General features: G+C 38.1%; 1 protein-coding gene across 1 annotated transcript in view; it reads left to right on the top strand.

Moving 5' to 3' along the window:
• The window catches only part of TMC1 (transmembrane channel like 1), a 72757-nt gene extending 54224 nt beyond the window's left edge, over positions 1-18533 (top strand). Inside the window, exons 12-20 of the mRNA XM_072859779.1 lie at positions 3259-3438; positions 3658-3810; positions 5242-5370; positions 9281-9348; positions 12362-12601; positions 15210-15335; positions 17003-17081; positions 17178-17313; positions 18265-18533. Of these exons, the coding sequence (XP_072715880.1) occupies positions 3259-3438; positions 3658-3810; positions 5242-5370; positions 9281-9348; positions 12362-12601; positions 15210-15335; positions 17003-17081; positions 17178-17313; positions 18265-18533 (1380 nt within the window). The remainder of the gene's footprint in view (positions 1-3258; positions 3439-3657; positions 3811-5241; positions 5371-9280; positions 9349-12361; positions 12602-15209; positions 15336-17002; positions 17082-17177; positions 17314-18264) is intronic.
• Positions 18534-23796: the final 5263 nt, after the last annotated feature.

Here is a 23796-nt window from a genome sequence, read left to right as displayed (position 1 = left end):
CACTATGTCTTCCAGTATGAGAATGAATTGAGCAGAAGCCAGCTTCAGAAAAAGCAATAGGGAAGGAATGGTAGATGATGGGTGCCAGTGCTATGAATGCCAAGTTTTACATCCATCTGAAGGAAGACTGATCTAAGGCATGAAAGAGAAATCCTCTGGAGATTACTAAATACATAAAAAACACACTTGACTGAACAAGTACCCAAACTGAATATAGTTGGAGTCTAAGACTTATTATTCATATATGTTTTCCCTGTTCTTGCTCATCCCTGGGCATCTGTTTGGCTAGGCCAACCTTTGGTGTGACCCAGGGCATCTCCTCTTATGCACACATTTGCCCCTGGAACTTGTTGCTGCAGGAGGATATGAGACACCAGAGTCAGTGAGGATTCTGATTTGAGATTCAGCAGTATCACAACAGGACTGAAGATTATTATTGATAAACAGGATATAGAGACTGTTACAATAAGTTTGAATATTAAGAATTCATGATTGATCGTGTTGGCTGTAGTTGACTCCTGCAGCTTTGCCATCTTGGACCATATTGGGCATAAGGTCTTTGGTTTAATGGTGACTGAGATAATATGTGTTATCAAATATGTTAGATACTTTGAAGACTTTAAGATAAAAAAGTTTACACAGTTCATTATGAAGAAAAAATAACCAATATTTTGATCACAAATATCTCATCACCTTCTAGAAGTACCAAAATTTAGGAATATCCACAATTCTTGTAAGAGAAAATTTATTCAAAGCATTAATGTATGAAACCCAACTGTTTTATATTAACAGCTGTTAATATAAGGTAAAAGGTGACAGGAGATTCAAATATAAATTCTGCCTTTTTCAGTTACAAACCCAAGTGCTGCAAGAGATGATAGCTACAAGTTTTTGGTTGGTTGTTTCTTTTTTGAGTGTTATGAGGGAAAAATGACTTCTTGTTATTTTAACAAGGTAATCCCAGTTACAGATAACACTACCTAAATACATAGAAAACATCAGTGTATTCCTGTCATCATTTAAAAAAATTTACATACTTCTTACAGGGTGCCACAAGCCATCCACAGAATGCACTACTGATTGCCTACAAATGCAAAAATCCAGTGATTAACTCTAGAACTCATTAAAAACCAACAGCAAAAAGAAAGCCATTTCTTTTCATTAAGAACACCAGTCTCATGGATAAAAGTTTTTAAGAGTGGGAATGTACATATTTGTAAGTGAGTGAGTTTATTTATTGGCGTAGTGCCTTTCTGCTGCCATATCATTTCTGAGAAGCAGGAGCAGACCTAACTCTCTTGGTAGCAGGAAGTTAGAAATTTATTAAAATTTATAATAGTTCTAGCAAAATGGATTCCAGAATGGATGAGAAATGCTAGTTTCAGACCAATCGGAAGACTGGAGTCCTGTGAACAATTAATTTTTTTTGTGACTAAATAAATTATTTTTACTTAATTTTTTAAATATGATTAATCTCAAATAAACATCTTCGTGTTTTTCAACAATCTTTGTGACTTAGATTGAGACAATGTTTTCTGTTTCTTGTTTGTTGTTTTTAGTCCCTTAAAGACACACTTTTTGTAATGCAATTTTATTTTAAATTGCAATTGAATAACTGAACTCTTAAACCTTTTCAGTTATTTTCATTTTTGGCTGACACTATGAATTAGAACCAAAAGGTTCAAGTAGACTTGCAATAATTTTCAGCAATCACGTGGGAATGTTACATTACTAGAATGCCTCACTTGTCTGTAGAACTTGTAAGCTATGTTGTATTTCAAACTTGCTATAAAAGTTAGTTATCTATTTTTCTTAATGTGTTTTCAGTAAACTTGTTCCACTACTACTTGTTCCACTACTGCTAAGATGATGAGTTAATCTTATGAGAGGTTCCTAAGAAAATCGGGCAGAAAGAAGCAGGGTTGATTTGAATTTGCTTATTCAGTGAGAACGTGAGATCTGAGATAGAGCTGGGCAATCACCAGCCACATGAAATTTAATAAGAGCATGTGCCAGATTCTCCACATGGGACAGGGTAATCCTGGTTATACATACAAACTAGGGGATGAGAGGCTGGAGAGCAGCCCTGCAGAAAGAGATCTGGGGGTCTGGGTTGATGGCAAGTTGAATATGAGTCAACAGTGTGCCCTGGAAGTCAAAAGGGCCAACTGTGTCCTGGGGTGCATCAAGCACAGCATAGCTAGCCGGTCAAGGGAGGTGATTGTCCCACTCTACGCTGCACTGCTGCAGCCCCACCTCAACTACTGTGTGCAGTTTTGGGTACCTTAATATAAGGAGGACATCAGACTATTAGAGCTTGTCCAGAGGAAGGCGACGAAGATAGTGAAAGGCCTCAAGGGCAAGGCTTACAAGGAGCAGCTGAGGTCACTTGGTTTGCTCAGCTTGGAGAAGAGAAGGCTGAGGGGTGACCCATTGCATTCTACAACTTCCTCACGGGGGGCAGTGGAGGGGGAGGTGATGATCTCTCTCTGGTGACCAGTGATAGGACACAAGGAAATGGAATGAAGCTGCATCAGGGGAAGTTCAGATTGGACGTGAGGAAAAGGTTCTTCACTGAGAGGGTGGTCAGTCTCTGGAACAGGCTCCCCAGGGAAGTGGTCATGGCACCAAGCCTGTCAGAGTTCAAGGAGCATCTGGACAATGCTCCTAGTCATATGGTTTAGTTTTAGGCAGTCCTGCGAGGAGCAGAGAGTTGGACTCAATGATCCTTACGGGTTCCTTCCAACCTGAGATATTCTGTGATTCTATGATTCTATGATTCTGTGACATCTAGAATTAACTTCAGGTGAGATCTCAGATAAATTTAATTTAGTGCAGCATTTTTGTAGGAATGCTTTTTATAGAACATCTATGTGTCTATTGGGAAGATGTGCTAGAGATGTAGTATAAAACAGTACTGGAAATAGCTTGTTCTAAGTTCTCTGATAGAATTTTGGTTAAAATGTAGATTCTAGTCAGGATAACTAATATTTGATTATTTTAGATGTTTAAGTGAAATGTAAAATGAAAAAAAGGTCTCATATATCCATCTGCAGTAGATTACAACTGACTTTTCATCTCTTTCTTCCTTTATGAAAACATCTTGTGATTCCCAGAGTGGCTTTTCTTTTTCATTAAATCAAAAACCAAATAAAAAGTAATAATGGAAATACACCCTCCACCCAAATCAACAATAGTAAAAGAACTTGCCTCTAACATTTCACTGTAAACCTTTTTTTTTCTTTTGCCCTCTCTCAGGTGAACATGGTTATGTCACTCTTAGGAATGTTCTGTCCAACTTTATTTGATGTAATCAGTTCTCTGGAAAACTACCACCCTCGAATAGCTCTAAGATGGCAGCTGGGACGAATCTTTGCTCTTTTTCTTGGCAATCTCTACACTTTCATTATTGCCCTAATGGACGAAATCAATCTCAAGGCAAGCTATTTAATTCCCTTCACTATTTTTACCATGTAGCTGGGCAAGGATGAGGATTTCCAGACAGTCACAGACATGTCAGCAAAAGACATTCTTTTCTTTCTGTACTGTAAATCATGTCCATGCCTGAGCTGGTAACGGAAGTCTTGGAGTAGAAAAGGTTGAGAGTTGGTAACAAGCTCATGTTGGGTTTTTTTCCTGATTTATTTCCTTACTTAGCTGGAAGAAGAAAAGATAGTCAAGTATAACATGTCAATATGGGAAGCCAGTCTGTACAATGGTACTATTCCAGAAAATTCGACTGCTCCTCCAATACAGGTGGACCCTGCAGATGTTCCCAGAGGGCCATGCTGGGAAACAATGGTAGGACAGGTAATATAACTGCTTTAAGCTCATATTTTAAAATAGATCATAGTCTGTTACAATATATGATATCTAAACCCTCTTTATTTCTGCTAATAAGTTGCATTAAGGTGGGAAAATGTGAGGAAAAGCAGATCTGGCACTTTTTTCCCAAGCTAAAAAGTTGAGAAAAAATTATTTTAGTTTCTTTGGACCCTGTCTAGTAGGCAATTATTTCTCCTGGTAGTTGACAGCATTGAAAGCATTTCTTTTTTTCCCCTCCTTTTCACTTCATTTACTTTCTTCATTTACTTTCTCTTCATTTACTTTCCTCTTCCTCATCCCATCTTTTTCTTGCGAAACCTGTTTAGCAATTTTGAGAAGTTGGTTTTGTCACAACCCCTAATAAACGTGGTAATTCTGATGAGAATTTTGATCACACAATATCAGTTTCTGACTACAACAGACCTATAGAAAAGATAAAAAAGAGGAGTAGCTCGACAAGGAAATATGTGTAAGATAGCTCTTACAGCACTGTGCTTTTGAAAAGGCACAAGTAAAGCCAAGTAACATAACGCAAAAGAACAATAGTCATTTAATAGTAAATCTGCTCAGTCATTTTATTTGATTCAGTTGACCATTTATTGTTATTGACCTATTAATATAAAATGTCATTTCCAAAGAGTTTTCTATCATCCCCCTTTCCTCTATTTGATCATACCCCATTGTTATTGTTTTGTGCATGAGAATGAATTCACCACCAAATTACACCTTTTGCTGTTGCTCCATCACTCTGACAATCTTACCTCCTGACTGAATAAATCACCAACAGGGAGCAGACAGGCAGGAAAAACAGCCCCTCTATTCTTTTCACTGATGCTGAATAATAAGCTAAGAACACCAAGAGCTCATCACTGCACTAATTTTCTCCTTAATTTCAGATCAAGGGAGAGTAATAGCCTTTTGGGCTGTAGGGGTAAGGCCTGTTACAATAGGGTTTAGTGGGACTTACTGAAATAAAAGTAGAGGAATGAGGATTTCTGTTAGGATTTTCTTCTTTCCTCTCCATATTCACTGGGAGTTGGTGCTCCTTGAGAAAAAAGCCATTCACTTATTTTTTTTTTAATCTTCCCAAAGTCAAAGGGATCAAAAGCAGTTTAAGATATCAGCCCAGATTTCTGTTATAGCAGCAATCTTGGCTGGAAGCCTTTCCCAGTCAAATCATACCCTGGAAATCTTATCTGATAATATGAGCACAAATTAGAGCAACGGATACCTCTAGCAAATGAGGGGCAGTTTTTCTCCTGGCATTTTTCAGAATCAGTGAATGTAGAGGTGGAGCAGAATCTTTTCCACGTTGAAGCAGGGTAAGAACAATTAGGGATCTAGTCCTGTATTTTGTTATTATTGTAATTATCAATTGCTTAAATATACTCTTAAAAGAAAATATTGCTCTAACAGGAATTCGTGCGGCTGACAGTCTCTGACACGATGACAACATACATCACAATTCTAATTGGCGATTTCTTGAGAGCTGTCTTTGTTAGGTTTTTCAATTACTGCTGGTGCTGGGACTTGGAGTACGGATTTGTAAGTATCTGATTTGCTATTTTAAATGTCTTTATCAGATCACCACTTCACATTTTAGTAGTAAGTTACATTTTCCTTTCAATCTTACAGAGTTAACAGTTGGCTAGACACATTGCCTTCAAAATCCCTGAACAACATTGTGTTAGTTTTTCTCAGAATTTGATTATGCCTTAATATTTGTCTTATTCTTTAGACTGTGGTAACTTTAGCAAATGTTATTTTGTTTGTTTGTTTGATTGTGTAAGAAAACTAGGTACACATTTTTCACACATTTCCAATTTGAAGACTCATTCCCTATTCCACAGAACACAATCTCATTGATTTCTACAGGATTTTGGGTAGGGTCTTCTAGCACACAGTGTTTGTGGGGAAAAATATGAAAGAACATGTTCTAAAAATCTTATTATATATTTTTTGCTAGAATTAGTTTAGCTTAAATAAAGTCAGTAAGTCCCATAACATAAGTGGGTGTAGAGCTCTTCACTTGGGAGTTGAGACTTTCACTCTTTTACACAGATCTGAGCTAGGTTAACTTAGCCAGCTAAGATACCTATGCTGTAAGGTCTGATACTGCTTTTTCATCTGTTCAGTAGTAGTCAGGGTACTGGCAAAGCTTGTGAAGCTCCTGAAGCCTCTTTTGTACTTACTGAGAGGTATGGAAAAGAGCTAGGTCATTTAAAGCTATCTTGGGTACATCTGCATGAGCAGCCATCGTAGCTCTTCTGCCATGCTTTTGTTCTCCTTTCTTCAACATTTTACCTTCATACGTGTACAAATTTCTTATTTTACTAAAAGTAGCCTCTTGGGAAATTATAATTTTCCAGAGGAAGAGAGAGTTTTGGTGTTTTCTATAGAAAAAACAGTATTCTGATATAGCAATCTCATTGCTGTTGGCTGTCTCCTATGAAATTTCAGCCTTTTTAGCAAGGTTCAGGTTTCTTTCTGTTCTGTGGTGTGTCTCAAACAGGACTGGTGCACGGCTGGAGACAAAGACTACCAGCTGACCAGGTTGTGGACAAACAAGTTATAACCCTTGCAATATCAAAATCAAATGCAGGAATTTGAATACAGCGTGGGCAGAGAGCCAGCACAGCTTGTGGAACGGTGTATTTTCATATACTTAAATTGCATCTGGAGCTTCCTCACATTTTCAGATGTTCCACAGCCATCGCAATAGCTAAGGCTGGATGTGGGGAACACATGAATCATTGTAGCCAGCGCTACATCTGACAGGAAATAGCTCAGTCGTCATATTTTCCAAAGATGTTGAAGTGATAGCCTGGATCTTTTCCCTCTCAGGATATCTGCTATCAATAAAAGAGCCTGAATGAATGCAAGCCTGAAAGCTATTCTGAAGACTGCAGGATGGACTCTTTACTTGGGATGATTTGGCTTCCATCTGGGCTTCTTGAAGGCTCTTCTCTCTTGCTCTTTACTCTGAATCAGCTGCCTTTTACGCAGGGACTTTTTGTTGCATGACCTGCGTGATAAGTGCCTAGTGCTATTTGAGATGACCCTGGGTATCCAGAACAGCTGACCAGAGCTACTAGATGTATTTTTTTGTGAGATGCCTGCAGTCTCCCGGTGTTGGGAGCCACACAGTGAACTGTAGGACAGCTTGGCTTGAACTGGGAGTGCCAGTTGTCAAGTGAAGATGCATACATTCATCCATTAATACTTCAGACTTAATTTTTGCTCCTTGTTTTTTGTTACTATTAGGGATGTTAATGGAATATAATACAATAATTCAATCAATAGAACAGAGCCTATAAAGGAAAGAGCTTTAATTAAGGGTCTGGACTAAAGACCTGCACAGTTACCATCCTTCTTTCTAGCCATTCATCCATATACAAAGTAAAGAACATAGAGAGAGGTTATAAGCAGTGAGAGTGAACCTCACAGCCCACACACAGGGCTTTAACACTGTTAATGGAAGCTGTGGCATGTTTATCTGGCAATGAGGGGACACTTACTTCCATTATTATTGTTCTCAAAGGTCAACAACACATCTGCAGTAAGGGACGCTGAAAGCAATTTATTATTGACATTTTCATTTGGCAGTATATAAGAATAGCTGTAAAGGTCTGGTCCATTAGGGTCCTCAGGTCCAGGAACCTGCCTGAAACAACAGCCAGAAGTAGAAGTGCAAACTGGAAATCATTGCATTTCTGGAAATGTCTGAGCTTAAAATCTGCCCTAGGAAGTAGCTATACCTGTGTCTCTGTAGTTAGTGGCCATGATATACCTATCATCCATTAATTTTTAGACTTTTTTTATACTCTAAATATTTTTGACAACCAAAATGTCCTTTGGCAAAGAATTCCAGAAATTAACTTGCATATTGTGTGGAAAAACACTTCCTTTTGTTTGTTTAAAAATTAAATTTCAAATTATTTTATTTGTTAATGCTAGCCCCTATGTTACGAAGAACAGTCACACACTATTTGATTCTGTATGATTCTATTCATCTCCCCATGCTACTTATGATATTCTATCCCTCTATACACCTCTCCTTAGTCAACTGCTTTCCAAGTTGAATACTACTAATCTATTTAATCTTTTCTCCTATGGAAGCAGATTCATAAATATATGCAACATAAATATAGCATTTTGCTGTAAACATATACATATATATCTGGACATATACAAAAAACTACACAGAAAGACTGTAAGGACTCCAAATATTCCAACAATATAACAGTACAATTCAAAATTATTACTTTAATTGGTGATTTTAACAGAATAACTTTGTCTTGGTTCAGCCATAAGGGAATAGTTATTTTTGTATCTCATGCCCCTTCCTCCTTCTATCAGTCATCCATGTAATTAATACCTGGAAGATACACATTATTCATGATCTTTTTGTCCACTCACTATCACGCGGGTAAATCATGCAAGTCACCAGCTATGGTGTAGCAAAACTCTCTTTTATGAAAAAGCTGATTAAAAAAAATCTTGTGACAGTGCAAAACCATATGAATAATATGCTTGAATCAGACACTTAAATGTAAACCGAAAGTTTACAGCCACAATTTCTTACCAGAAAGTTTTGTTCTGGTGCATATACACACAAACTAATATATATATGTGTATTTCAATCGTCGCTCAAATGCAGTGTATTCAATGTTTGCAGATGGAAGTGTTCATGAATTAGAGATTAATAAATAGGGTAAAAGAAGAGATGTGGAAATGATTAAAGATTTGGAAAAACAGAATGAAAGGTTCAGATGAATAGTTCGGAAATATAAGACTAAAAAACTACTTCTTTATGGTATTTATGTGTCCATAGTGGAAACAAAAATTTATGATACAGTGCTTTCTTCAGCAGACAAAGCAATAATGAGACTCCATGGCTGAATCCTGAAGTAAAAGTTAGAATCAAACGCACTCAGATTAAAAATAAGATATTCATATTAAGCAGGGAATACAATGATTGGCAACATCTGTCAATGCTTAAAAAGAATTCTTCAACAGTGTAACCGTTAAAGTTAAAATATGAAAGATAGTGTTATAGTTCAAACAGGAATTAAATCACAGCAGCCTCATGGCTAGTACTGTATTGGAGGACACATTAGATGACGACCACTAGCCACTTCAATGGAAAATTTATAAATGGTTGTTTTAAAATTTACCCAGTACCCAGAACTATTTTTAATTCTCCACTAGCACCTTCCTCTGAACAAATCTCAAAAAGATTTTCGGTAATATACCGCAAGCTGTATTAAAGTCTGCCTGTTGGCCTTGAATCATGTTAATTTGTTTCACGATTCACTGATAAGATGCAACGAGAGGCCTTACAACCCAATGACAGTATGCTGCTGCTGTTGCAAGTGACAGTTTTAATCTGCTGTAAGTCACCTTAAAAACCTTTGTGCAAGCCTAATGAAAGCATCTGTGTTATTTCTTTCAGCCATCATATTCTGAGTTTGATATAAGTGGAAATGTGCTGGGACTGATCTTTAACCAAGGCATGATCTGGTAGGTGTGGCAAAGCATGTTGCATCTGCAGGACTGCAGGATTTAGCTGTATCTGTGAAAGATTCTTCTGAAATGTTGATCCTGATCCCTTGCTTTAGTTTAATGGAAGTGTAATGCAATATATATCAAACTCTGGTACACTGCAATCAGTGGGACCACTTCAAAACTAGTTTTGGGCTAAGATTATGGGACCAGATGCATCGGGATTTTGCAATGAGCTGGTAAGACCAACCAGTAAAAAGCTGCATAGGTCAATCTTATCTTTTTGTTGACTGACTGCTTGCTAGAGCAAGCACCTGGCCTGTACTGTTTTGCTTTGAATTTCAGCCTTGCAAAATACCTTACCACTCTTTTCCCATACATCCTGTGAAAAAAGGCCTTAAAACAGATGTATGTACACTTCTCTGTACAGGCATGTGAATGTGCATAAAACGCTACTGCTGCAATATTGGTCCTTAGCTCTAGAGGAGGTCTATGTTTCATCCCATTTTTGGGCAAAGAATACCAGCATGTAGAGTCCTCATGCAAGATGCTCAGTCTTCCTCAGACACTGTCCTCCTCAAGCACTGTTGACTTCTCAAAGTTAATTCTTGCTAAGGCCTAATTTTTCACCTTTAATATGACGTTGCTGATTAGACTTTTTGCTTGGCGAAAGCCCTCACTTCTGGAAAGCCCAAAGGTTGTGTGTTGTGTGCATGCCAAAGAAATGCCACAGAAATATGGCAAAGACAGACACTGCAAATAGCTTGCAGTCCCTGCAAACAAACCCTGTTGGGTGGATGCACTGAGGAGCCCGACAGCAGCACTGTGGGCTTGCTCTGAAGGAGGATATATTGCTGGGGATGAGCATGGCACCACCTATGGCCTTGTAGTGATGGCATGCCATAAGAGTGTGGCTGGAGGGAGTCCAGCCCTGCTGCTGGCATATGAGGTGCCTATATTGTGTCCTGCACTTTAGAAAAGCAGATTAGCTTTGCAATTGGCATCTTGCTGTCTGCCTTAGGACTAGCATTCTAATTTCTGATAGGAAACATTTCTCAGGCTGATGTACATTAAAATGATGAGGCTGCAGCATAAACTCTGCTTGCAATTTTATACACAACTGATGGCACTACTACTTTCTACTGCTGTAATTAACCCTTTGGAAGATAGATTGGAAATCATTCTCTACCTGAGGGACGCTGAGGACTGGGTGAAGGAGCCAATTCCTGATTATTCTCTAACAAAACTTCTATATGTACACCCATCATTTTTATACTTCATTATATGTACAGACTCTTCTGTATATAGAATATGTGCACTTCTAAGCTGCCATGCCCCAATATACACATTGTGGCACAGAAACTGTGACTTGTGCTTTTGTGATGCGATCTAGGTACAGCATCATTCAGCTTACTGCTTATTGCAGGGTTGGGACCACATTTACATGCTAATTGATATTTGGAGGGCCAAGTAAGGCACTAGAGCTGTAGGGTTTTTCAAAATAATGTTTGATGATTTAAACTGAACCAAATACACCAGAAGAGTAGAAACAGGTTGACAATTATAATAAACATACACTGCCAAAACCGTGTTTATCATTAATACATACATAGGACAAATTGGTTTCTGTTTTATCTGAGCTTTACAAATTCTATTGCACATGCTAGTGCTCATCTGAAACAGAATAAAAAAGAGTTTCAGGTGCAGCTGGTGAGCTGGCGCTGTCACAGAGCTAGAAAGGATACAAGAGGCATGTATATCTGCATTTATTTTTGTGTACGAGAAAGAGACCATGCTCCAAGAGAGGAAAACTCCTCATTTCCAAGAGAGGAAAACTCCTCTCTTCTTTTTCTCTGTGTTTTCACAAAGCAAGTGGGATGCAAATCATTTGCAAATCTTCTCTGTATTAATAAGCTTTGGCAAGAATTTTTCTACCATAAAATAGATGTTATAGTGAAATATTATGATAATGGCCATAAGTTACCCAGATTCTCAACTTGTTGAAATTGAGGAGTATTTTGCAACTGATTTCCATGAGGGTAAGGAACCATGAGGTGCTCTCTACCTTCAACCATAGACTAGCAAACCCTTTATCTTTTCATTGAAGATGTATGAAAAGAAGAAGGAGAGATATTAATATAATAGAGTCTGTCATAATATTTCTGTACTCAGAAGGTCTTTCCAACCATTTAGATATATTTCCTATTTTTTAAATAGAAAAACAGAGGCACTCAGAGGCAAAGCAGCCCAGCCCTCATCACCTGGACAATGACTAAGGAAAAAGTAGATTCCTGATCTCTTACATTCAGTATAATTTGGCTAGGCAAATTAAAGTAATTGCTCTTCAGTCAGCATGGCACAAGAAAAAAGGTGTGAAAAAAATAAAATGTTCCCAACTGTTTCAGAGTCATAACCATGCAAGCATACATAATAAAGAAAAAAAAATTTAGCAGAATCAATAAACAGTTTGTTGGAATGAAGCACTAAATAACCATGGTAATAGAAGTAAAATAAATGTCAACTAAGCAAAATTATCCTGCCTAAAATGGTGCTAGCATATTAAGAAAAATAATAAAGAAAAATAATAAAGAATAATTAAGAAAAAATAATAATAAAGAAAATAATAATAAAGAAAATAATAATAAATAATAAACTAGATTGTTTTGGTAATACCTAGCCTACCGCTATTCTTTTTTGTACAACACAAGTGAGATGCTACGTGAACTAAAGGGAGAAAGTAAGAGTGGATGACATTTCATCAGGTGATCATTTAATTTACAGAGGAAGAGGGCTTTGTAACTTTGAAACAAAAAGTTCATATGGAGAATCCTCTCCATACACCTCCAGTTCTTAAAGCAAGACTGAAAAGACAAGACCAATAAAAAAAAATAAAGATGGTTTTATGAACTTGATTTCTGAGTGCACAGTGTGTATGGCTGCAAAGCACATTGACACAGGGAATGTGTGTTATATGTAGGAAGACAGAAGTCCTACAACAAAATGGTTATTTTTTTCTTTGCTTCTTTTCTAGGATGGGTTCTTTTTATGCTCCATGTCTCCCAGCGATCAACGTGTTCCGCCTCCACACTTCGATGTACCTGCAGTGCTGGGCAGTGATGTGCTGCAATGTCCCCCAAGAGAGGGTCTTCAAGGCTTCCAGATCCAACAACTTCTACATGGCCATGTTGCTTTTCATCCTCTTTCTCTCCACACTGCCTGCTGTGTACACCATTGTCTCCATCCCACCATCTTTTGACTGTGGTCCTTTCAGGTTTTTTGCATTTTACATCCAACTTTTGTTATTGATGTAATGAACTGCCACATCACATCACAAGGAATGATGCAGTAATGAAAAAGAGCTTCTATAACAAGTGTTAGCACCTGATAGGCTGAGTGTTTAATTGTGTCATGCAGAAGCATTTCTTATTGTGGATAATTCCTGAAGCTGGAATCCTAGAAAACTGAGTAGTTCTTTAGAAAGTTTTATCTGAAGTGTAGAACAGAAAATCTTTTCTTTTAGTTAGTTGTAATGTAAAAAATTGTCATTACTGGTGTAATTAAGCCAGAAATTATTCTTAAGGAATAGAGCAGTGGCCTGTTATGCATCCCTGGTCTGCTGGCTTGAGAGTGATGGCTTTCAGGAAATGTCTGTATATGCCCTGTAGGAAGGGCATATCAGAATGTATAGTGGTGTGCTAAACATACGGTGCTGCAGTCTTTAACTGCTGTGACTTTCTCCAACTGACACAGTATTTCATGCATCTGTATTACCACTGTGAAGCTGATTCTGTTTCCGAAGTCTTCAAGACCTCCACGTTCATTAGTCCCTTCTAAAAACTTAGGCCTGCCTTGCCTGTGCAAACATGTGCCTTGCATTCAAGCTAGCTTAGATGTGGCCACACTTTCTCCTTCTGTGCACACTACCTGGAAAATCCAGAACCGTTTTCATCATCTTTACTTGCCAGATAGCATGACATACAGCTATAGTGAGTATACAACAACAGTCAATATATGAAATTAAAGTTTTAAAAATACTTTAGTCTTTGGTTTTGAACAAAGTATTAGCAAAGCAAGGGTAGGAGAATAGCAAAAGAGACGTCCTGATTCCAATGAATGGTTTGAATAATACATTACTGTTGTGAGTAAAATTATATCTGCATAATTCCCAGTGCACTTTGTAAAGGAGGAGTCTTGCTACATTAACTTTGGCCAAAGGCAAGATATCTGGGAGATTGTTTCTAGCCACCTGCAGTAGTCACAGTCACCTAAAACGGAGAGCTACATGACATGCCAAAAATTCTGATGAGACAGAAAATTGCTTGAATTTATGGAAGCAATGATAACAAAGCAAGTGATGCAAAGTAAGATTTTTCATTTGAGTCATAGCAAAGAAAGTACAGAGGGAGACATCTGGAGTCAGATCTAAGTAGCTGCAGTTATTGAATTGGATATTACGGAAATGGTAAGATTACTGTTCAAAATGAGAAAGATAATAGTGCCTGCATCTTTTTCTCTGTCAAATGCAAATATACTTTGTTCTTCATAAAAAATGTGAAATCTTCAATGTAACTTTTAAGGGGGAGGACTTGAAACTAATGAAGGTTCATTCAACCTGGGTATATGTAATGCTACTGTTGAGCAGCCAGTGGATAATTAGTAGTAGTGCATGGCTCTATATTAAAAAAAGAAAATACTTTCCTGTTGGTAAGTCAGTGTCTCACCTATTATGACACTTCCAATTCTTTTTGTTTTTTACTGTTTTGTTTTGTTTTGGTTTGGTTTTTTATCTGTCATTAAAGGCAACATATACAACTCAACAGAGTCCTGCCAGGAGTAGGGAAGCCAGGGCAGAATTAGCAAAGTTGCAACAGAAGAAGCTTTGTGTGTGCTGGGGAAAAGACAAGGAGAGCACAGAGTGGAATTTCTCATCTACCATGGGTGGGTGGGGGAAGTGGAGAGAAAGAACTGGTCTGAAGAAGAATTCTACCTGCAACCTTTTTACATTACTGGGAAGAGGGTAAATGTTGAGAACAATGAGTTAAGAAAAAGACCTGGTTGTCAGAAATGCTTTGAGATAACAGGAGAATTCGATGACTGGAATATCAGGTGGCAATTTGCTGACAATTACTTTAACCAACTAAAACTACCAGTTAGTCTCAATACACATAAAGACCCATTTTGCTGGTCTTGTTCAGGTAAAAAACTTCAAACTTTATATAGTGAGGCACAGCCAAAAGCAAAATAAACAGGAAAGGACTTTTGGAACATCTATTAAAATGCTTCTGCAAGAAAAACTTAATGTTAATGGTCTAGGGAGAAAATACTTTCTAGATAAACTGGCCATGGAACAATTACGTGTGAAGGTTGTTAGATTGCTGTAACAACAAAAATCTTCTAAAAGAGCCACTGACTTCTATAGCATTGGTATACAGCAAAGAGAGAGGAGAATTAAGCTGAACAGTACTGAACAGAAACCAATTGCAAGCAGACCATTTTTTCTTATCAACCATACAAAGATAGGATTTGAATTTTTCACCAGGACTTCATAGAGCACAAATTGCACTTCACATTTTGGTTGGTGGTGTGGAGTTCACAACTCAGTACACTGATTCTTTGAGGAGTAATCTTGGTCGTAACTGCAGGCAAAGTCTATTAGCATACAACAAAAATAATGATGTCTATTTTCCCTCTCAAAATACATAAATACTATTTTAAATAATATTCCTTCAAGAGTGTCATTTTAAAAATAATATTAGCATATAGTTTATTGTCCTTTTCCCAGGTTTGAAGTGATATGGTTAACCTATATAGTCTTACTAGTGCATTGACGTTGCCATAATATTTGTATGTGATATATTGTCAACTTTTCTGTTTAATAGTGGGAAGACTAGAATGTTTGAAGTCATATCAGAAACTCTGGAGCATGACTTCCCTTCCTGGTTCGGGAAGGTATTTGGTTATGCCTCTAACCCTGGACTCATCCTACCTTTTATATTGCTCATGGTGTATGTATAGAATATTAATTCAAAGCTTGCTTAATCTAAGGTCTGTTAAGTTTCTTTCACTCTGAATCTTCACTGTCTTAATATCTGATTAAATACAGTGCTGATTGCCCTGTGGTGAGGGACTTGAAGAATTCACGAGCTTTTTATCTGATCATAATTAATGCGCCTTTGCACAAAGGGTAATATATCTTTTTTGTTCAATGGCTTTCTTTTTCGTTTTGTTACTGCTTTTCAAAAATGTTGTTGTTACCACAATAATGGCAAAGCTATTAAAATGCAAAAGCCTGTAGGGGATCTGAAGTGCTGTGACTTTGATCAGCTTGTCCAGTAGGCAGAACAGCACATCATAAATCCTTAGCAAGTTCAATAGATACATGACCACCATGAAGCAGAGTTATTTCTCAGTAACTTTCAGTGAGTCTGATCTTCAGTGCCTTGGCCTTTCCTCGATAAACAATGTACTCTATGCTGTTGGGACAGGAATGTGATACGGGGTGCTGGAGACTTTAAGAAACAGGGCTAGTAGAGATTTTTTTGTAAGTCAGTACCTGGTAAAGAATAATGACCCCAGAATAGTCTTTCTCGGAGACTGTATTGAGTCCTGCTTTATAAAGGCATTTTAAACTCTTGTGTACATATATAGGATTATTTAGCATACTGCTGAATTAAAAGTTAATTCTATGTGGAGATGAGCTGGGATTTAACCCTGCATTGTAGGACTGCCAATAAATATAGAGAAGATTACAGAATACAATAGAAATTGCAGAAGGATTTTACATGAGCAAAATGAAATTCTGAGATTAAATTTTGCCAGGGTTCACTGAACATCATATTCTATTTTAACCCTTGGCTAGAAAAAGAAAGAATCCATACTGTCTTCTGAAATACATGGTCAACTCCTACTGATTCTTTTTTGAATGCTACTCCTTTCTTGGAATGGTCCAAGGCAAAGATACTAAAAATAAATAATGAAAAGAAAAAAAAAAGAAGGAAAATGCAAGGCAAAATCAGGCAAAGCAGAGAAAACACCATATGCAGATTAATTATTTTCTGCTTACATCAGTAAAAGACTTCATATCAGAATTTCTCTAATTAAATCAGGATGGTGAAAAATACTAATTTCATAGAGTTATCACAAAAGTAATACAATACACTGAAAAATGAAAATTGCATTATGTAATTATGTTTTTGTTTAGTAGAAGAAGGAGGTCGTAATTTAAAACAAAAATGAAAATCTATGCTTTTGGCTGTTTTCTTGGCAGTACCTGTTTGCCTATTGTATTAGTTCAAAAGCTTTTATAAATATGATTTACTTATTTTTAAGGTATGTCATACCAGTTAACTTTTGTAAGTTATTCTTTAGAACACACTTCATAGTGAAGCATAGCTTTATGGAACATCTTCCTTAACTACTATAAGATTGAATACAGAGTATTAATAGAATAATTTCTTTCAGCTTTTTTTACCCCTGAAATAACAGTGCCTCCTTCATACTGTAAGGAAGCACACTGTTCGTTGTCAAAATACTGCTACTGATTAGGCACGATAAATGAGGAAAAGATACAGACTTTGTATTAGCACAACTGTAATTGTTGCTATAAGAATATTGTAAGAGTCTTTGTATTTAAATCATTACCTAACAAGAAATTATTTTTCTTTAAATTTAGCCTAAGTATTTATTATCTCAATGCTACATCCAAATCCTACAAGGAAGCTAACTTGGAACTTAAAAAGAAGCTACAAAGTGTAAGGAATAGAGAATTATTGATTTTTGGTTTTACTAAATATTGGAGAAGCTGTTCAGGTCACTGAAAGATGTCCCCTCTCTCTCCCCATCATTAGCAAGCAGAAGAAAATAAAAGAAGAAATAAACAAAAGGCACAAAAATCAAATGAACAAGAGGAATATCCATTTGAGACGGAACCACCACAGCCAAAGCAAAAAGGAGGCAAGCAAGATGAATCCACTCCAAACCAAGGTAAGGACTATTTTGAACTCCTCAGGATGAGGAATTCAGGTATGCCAGACCACAGTCTTCCTCACTGCCTTGGCTGCTTCCTTTGTCACAATCTCCTGAAAGATATTGACAATACTGGGTCACAAGTATTAGCCTAATATCCAGTCCATTTTTCTTTCTTCGGCTCACTTAAGAAATACTGTAACATTATTCCACACCAGGCAACACCGAAGTAAAAAAACCTGTAATGGAGCTATAATGAATCACAAGATCCCAGCCCAGCAAAAAAACCCAGTTTAAGCCTGGTCTGCATGTCAGTGATCCCTCTGACCTGTCACAAACCAGTCAGGTCCAAATCTTGCACCCTCCTATCGTATTTCCAGGACTGCTCAGGACAACGTTTGTCCTCTGCGCCAGGGTCATCGGGAGAAGGTATAGTGAGAACACAGTACAGTAGCAATCCTTATCAGAAAGCCTAGCTTGGTCAGGCAGGTTTCAGTCTGTCCTGAAGGATTTCTCAGGCTGTTTCCTTTCCCCAGACACTGCTAGACTTTCCTCATCATGCATGCATGCCATACAGCCAATATAGTCTCAAGGCTAGCAGAGAAACCCACATTAGAGATGACTGCCTTTGGAAGAACCATGTGCAAGGCATGTCTGCAGCCTCAAAACCTGCCCGCTTAACTGTGAAATTGCTACCTTCATCACCACTTATAGATGATATCTAGGCACATCTAGCTACTAGGGAAAAGCCTCCACTTTCCTCCACTGGGGCCTTGCAGAAAGGACTGGAACGAAAATACGGTGCAAAGACTGTGAAGGTGCATTACCCCAGATTTCAGGCTGTTGGCAGGGGAGGCCCCAGACTTTCCACCACACTCTGGAGTGGACAGGTGGCTGCAGGATTTCCCTCTGAGGGAATTTCTGGTTTTCATGTTCATTTTTTAATTCTGTTCTTCAAACACATTTCAGACAACAAGAAAGGACAGGCTGGCAATGAAGCTAAGAAGACAGGCCAGCCACAAGAAGCCAGCTCATCTCAGGCACTCCAGCATCCAGGCCCTGCCCCAAATGGCCACTATCCCCCGCAGAGCCGAGGAGGAAACCTTCCTCCCCCATCCATAGCTGTGACAAGGCCACCGGGGCCCAGGGGCTACGGAGTGCCAGGCTATCCACCCGGAAACCCACGCTTCCCAGGGGCACAGCCAGGAATGCCCAGGGGCCCTCCCACCTGCAGATAAGGAGCCTCAAGCACATTGTCATATGATGAAGGATGCTGAGGAACAGAAGAGAGGTTCTAAACCCAAATACACTCCTGCAAGTGCAGAACCCTGCTATGTTCTTTGTAAATCTTCACATGCATAGAAGTTACCCATGCGCTTCAGTTTTTGCAGGATGGGAGGCTTCAGAAGAAAACATTGCACGTGTCTTCTTGCATTTGAAGGCATTGCAAAAATGTGTTATCTGTGTCAATAGGTTACTAAACTTAGGGATATTTACTGGAAGATATTTATTAGAATAATGAAAAACATTTTGTATTCAGTTGATTATTTTCTTAAAAGCCTGAAAGTGTGTCCCTAACACCTTTTTCTTAGAAGCAGAGTTCACTGAAAACATACCTTTGTACAAAGTGTATGAGAGTCAGTTATGTTTAAATGCTGCTTATGGCTTGTATTCTGCAGGTCAGATATGCTTACCCAAAGATTTCAGATTGTACTTGGGAAAATGACGGTCTTTTCAAAAGCTGAATGATTACCTCTAAAGTCTTTGGGAAAGTATTAAAAAGGTAAAAGAAGAGCAGTATTCTGCCTGTTGCTATGAAGAAAATTTAACCGCTATTACAGTACCACTTTTAGCTAATAATAGTTTTATCACATTCTGAAAGACTAAAAATAAATTTAAAAAATCAAAGTGGTGAAGAAATACCTCCTGTGCAGAAAAACATATTTGAGGAATAAAGGTAAGATAGTTATGCAATAATTTCCCCCAAATACTCACCAGGATTGTGTTATGGCACAGAGACACTTATTATTGCATAAGAATATATGCTGTATAATATGCTCTGTGGATTTATCACTGCATGCTTGTATTGACCTCTATAGAGTCCAGGGTGGAACAGGCCCTTAGTCTGATAGGTCTTGTGGAAACAAGATAGATGCAAGCCCATGTGTGCGCTGATGTTACTTATTGCAATGAGACAGCTGTAGTTTTATGTTCTGATTTTATTTCCTTGTCCGGAATTTGGGCCTTGATAGTTATTTTAAGACTCACAAGATTAATAACAACAAAATTAGTCAACTGACGCTCTTCTAAAAGTAAATGTAATTCCATTGAGGGTCTTTGGTATAGTAGAGGTCCATTTTGTACAGTAGAAAAACTTTAACCATATCTCAGTACAAAACAAGTCTGTGACATCACAAAACAACCTCCACGTAATTAAATTGTGGAACTTATTGAAAAAGACTTACCAAAACCCCTTATGTATCCCCATAAAACACAATGGTCCAGATGCAATTTCCAGCTCAAGCAGTCTTTTAAGTCAATTGCCAGAACCTGGGAGGATACACCAAGGCAAAGTTCACTTTATACTTGACTTGACTCTTGTACTGTTTCCATAAGCATCTGCTATCAGCTGGAGATAAGATACTAGCTCAATCAGACCTTCAGTGAGCACCAGCATGGCTGTTCTGCATGTAAACACTAAGCACTGATAACCAAATCAAGAGATAAGTGTATTGCAATAACTACAAGGGAGGGTGTTTTCTAGCGAACAGACTGGAAACATGTTGTTACTAAGGGAGAGGATAAATGAGTTAAGTCTGGATCCCAAGACATGCCTGCATCTGGGCTGTGGCAAGTGTTGTATTTTTAAATTAGAGAAAGTACAGCTAAGTGCAGTGTAAATTGTTGCATCTTTCTCAAATAAGATTTCTAATCTGTGGGCTTCAGACATGTGGAAAAAGTACAGTAATTCAAACTGTTTAATTTGAAATCTTCTTCTAACATGATTAATTTTTAAACTGCATATGTTTTTAGCCCAGAAACTTATGATTGTCAGTAGTCTTACTGAAGTTAAGCATGGGCAGCAGTGGTTTAGTGATTCCAAGCTTTTAAGATTAACTTTTTTTCTACTAGCTGGGATTGATCTGTCATGCAACACTGATTTGCATAGAGGTTTTACCTCATTGTTTGTTAACATTTCATAATAAGAAAACACTCGATATTCCTTAGAAAAAGGAAGACTGTTTATAGAACAAGTGAAGAAACTGATTTTAAAGATGCTTTATGGCTTGGTGATCCATCTGGGTTTTTCAAGGGGTGTTGGAATAAATTTGAGTTGTAAACTGGTTTTGATGGGGTCTGGTTCCCTGAAATGTAGAGGGAGGTTTATGCTACGTACGCAGATCATAATAAGGATTCCTTGTTCTGTTAGGAGTGAAAATTTTCTGTGGGTATTAAAGGCTTTCTCATTATTAGCAGGCTTAGTATTTCATTCTGTGGGATTGCTTTACATCATGAATGGGAGAGAGACACAGCAAGGAATCCACCAGCTGAAATTACTCTGAGGAACTTTCTGTTAGATCTGTATGCTGTATTGATTTTCAACAATAAATGTGTTCTCAGAATGCACCTGTATATGCAGTGATGAGCATGTAATAGCCACCATGAATAACAATAACAAGACTAGATGTTTCTCATGCCCTATGATCAGCATCAGACTGCTGTGACTAAAAATGAAATATTTGTTCTTATTCTTTGGTACTTCTAAGTAAAGGTCTTTCACCACTGTGTTTCATGAAGCTGTGCTTTCAATGCTTCCTAGCTTAGTTCTTTTTAATTGCCTGCCACCTTATTGATAACATCGACTTAGCAAACAAGATGTGATCTTACATATTAATGTTCTATACTAAGTCCACCTTTAAGAAAACATGCTGTGTACTTGGTAAAAGTAATTTTGAGATTGTTACAATAATTTTGCAGGATTGGATTTCAAGTCACATGTCCTTTCTGTACAAACTTTCTCTATCCTTCCTATATTTCGAGTCTTTCGGTTGAAATTCTTTTGTCTCTGCTTTTTTTGAAAAACCACCTCAAGCAACCTTCATCCACTTACCCACACAGCTACTCCTCTTTTTGAGTCTTGTACTGTGCTGAACAGGTAACAAATACTCTTGACAGCAGGAATAATACTTACTGTCATTCAAGCCATGGCAAATGATCTTGTTTATAGAAACAGAATATATTTTGTTTTCATTGGTGACACACATACTATTTTCTTTTTTCTGTGTTGTTAAACCTGCAAATTTTGCTAGGGATACCTCAGAGCTCTATCATTCAATTACTTTCAGTGATATCAGGGCTCAGTGCATCTTACCATGTCCCACATCTTTCTCTGCACAATTTACAGGCAGTTTTCATAGCATATGGTTGAGCATTTAATATAATTTTCTGCGTAATAAAAGTGCACTTCACTGTATTAGTGTACTGGTACAGAGGGACCTTCAAAATATTTCAAATTCTCTGCTAAAGATTTAATTTCTCACTGATCTATGAAAACTATAATTACTGTAAAATGCTGGTTATTGAATACATCTCCCTTCTCCTATTTGTCTTTTTTCTGCTCTTGAATTAAATATTTTTACTCAATGACAAAGTTCTACCCTGGAACTGTGCAATGCTCTCAGATGAACAGGAAGGAAAAGGATAAAAATAAAGTCCAGACTTGACTGAATTCACAGCAAGTGAGAGACAGAACTTTTTATAACATATCCTTTTCAACACTAGATTTGTGGTAGCCAGGACCTGAAAATAACAAGTATAATACATGCAATAATAACATCCATGGAGATCTGTGGAAATTTAGAGCTGTTGTAAAGCTGATAGAGGTTTAAATCAAAGGAATTATTTTATTGCTCTACATTGTTTAAAAAAAACCACAAAGTGCTCACTGCAAAATTAAGTGCCGTTTTTATCTGTGCTAAATCCTTTGCTTCATTTTCTAGTCCTTTGTGAAAAACCGGGCTGTTAAACTCATTATGGCTAGAGATTAACTTCAAAAGCAGGTAGCATCTGCTCTGTTTCTCCTTTGTTGAAAAATGAGGCTGTATGAGTTCACGATGAGCTTTATGCTGTCCTTGCCACATAACCAGTCTGTATTAATTCCTTGAAATCACTGAATGACCAAAAAAAAAAAAAAAGAAGATATGGTGACACAAACAATATTCCCCTACATCCTGTAGAAAAAGTCATTATAATCTGAGGAGCACCTATGCCCAGTGGTTATTAAAAAACTATGAGAAACAGTATTTCCCTAAACTAAAGAATGACCTGGGGGTCATGACAGAAGGTTCTGTATGGATATGGCAAATTCTGCTTTACCTGATGTTTACAGTCTACAAAGACTGGGCTATAAAAATGTCTGTGTGTGATTGCGCTGTATAACTGATGTTACCTAGCAGGTTTATAAGCATACTCAGTGGTAGTTGTGCTTCAAGTTATTATTGTCAGGTTTATAATGGAATGTATACTTTTCTGTGAGTTCTCTGTTTTCTCCATTGATTTCAGATTGGCTAGTGTCTCCGCTGCATTCATGAGCCTAGTTATCACTCAGTAATCAGGAAGCAGCATTCACCGTTGAGGTCTGTGGTTACATTATGGATGTGGGACCTAACTATAGCATAGTTTGGAGAGACAAAACGCATAAGCACCCACTGCCTACCTTGTAAGTGTGAGGGAAAGGATGCAGTTCTCACTCCCTTGGCACAGGGAGGCTGTGGTAGTCCATGGAGAAACACTGCTACACCCCTTGGGTGCATCAGCTACTGCTGGGAGAAACTTCTTCACTTTTTATTGCTCTGCCTGGTGGGTGGAAATAAAGATGTTTCCAGGACATTGTGTCAGAGGAAAAAGAGAGGCGGAAGGGTGCGATTCCCTGTGGCTCAGCCTGCTGGCTCAAGAGATCATGGGGATGATTTCAGCAGCAGGCTTCTTTCAGAGGGGCGTAGCGTAGAGGGCTTTGCAAGCCACAGCAGGAGACTCAGAGAGCTTCCTCTGACAGCTCAGTGATGCTGCCCTGCAGCACTGGCGTGGGAGACTCAGCTTCTTGGGCCACAGCTGTGTACAGATGAGCTCTGTCTCAAACGGCTGATTCATGCAGTGACGCTAAGGCTGTGCACAAGGGAAAGGAGACCAGGTAAGAGTCACTACGATGCCGTGGTAGTGGTTTGTGAGATTCAAATGCCAGCATGGTTGCTTGGGAGATACTCACTGAAATATTTCCCTGGGTGAAACTGGATGGTGTGAAACTGCAGGCCTTTGGCTGCTGCGGTAACTGCTTTGGAAGGGAGCAGGGGCTCTGAACGAGGGCTGCCACATCTTGGTCCCACTCAGCTGTTCTCCCTTGGTCTCAGCAAAGGGAACAAGTCACAGCCTTGTCCCCCTCTTTCCTGTCCCCTGTTAGTTTAGCTTCTTTCACTCAGTACCACAAGCAAGAAACTGTCTCTC

This window comes from Ciconia boyciana, chromosome 4, assembly GCF_034638445.1.
Source record: "Ciconia boyciana chromosome 4, ASM3463844v1, whole genome shotgun sequence".
NCBI classification, from domain to species: Eukaryota; Metazoa; Chordata; class Aves; order Ciconiiformes; family Ciconiidae; genus Ciconia; species Ciconia boyciana.
Note: the sequence above shows the minus strand (reverse complement) of the source record. Positions and strands in the feature narration are given on the sequence as shown.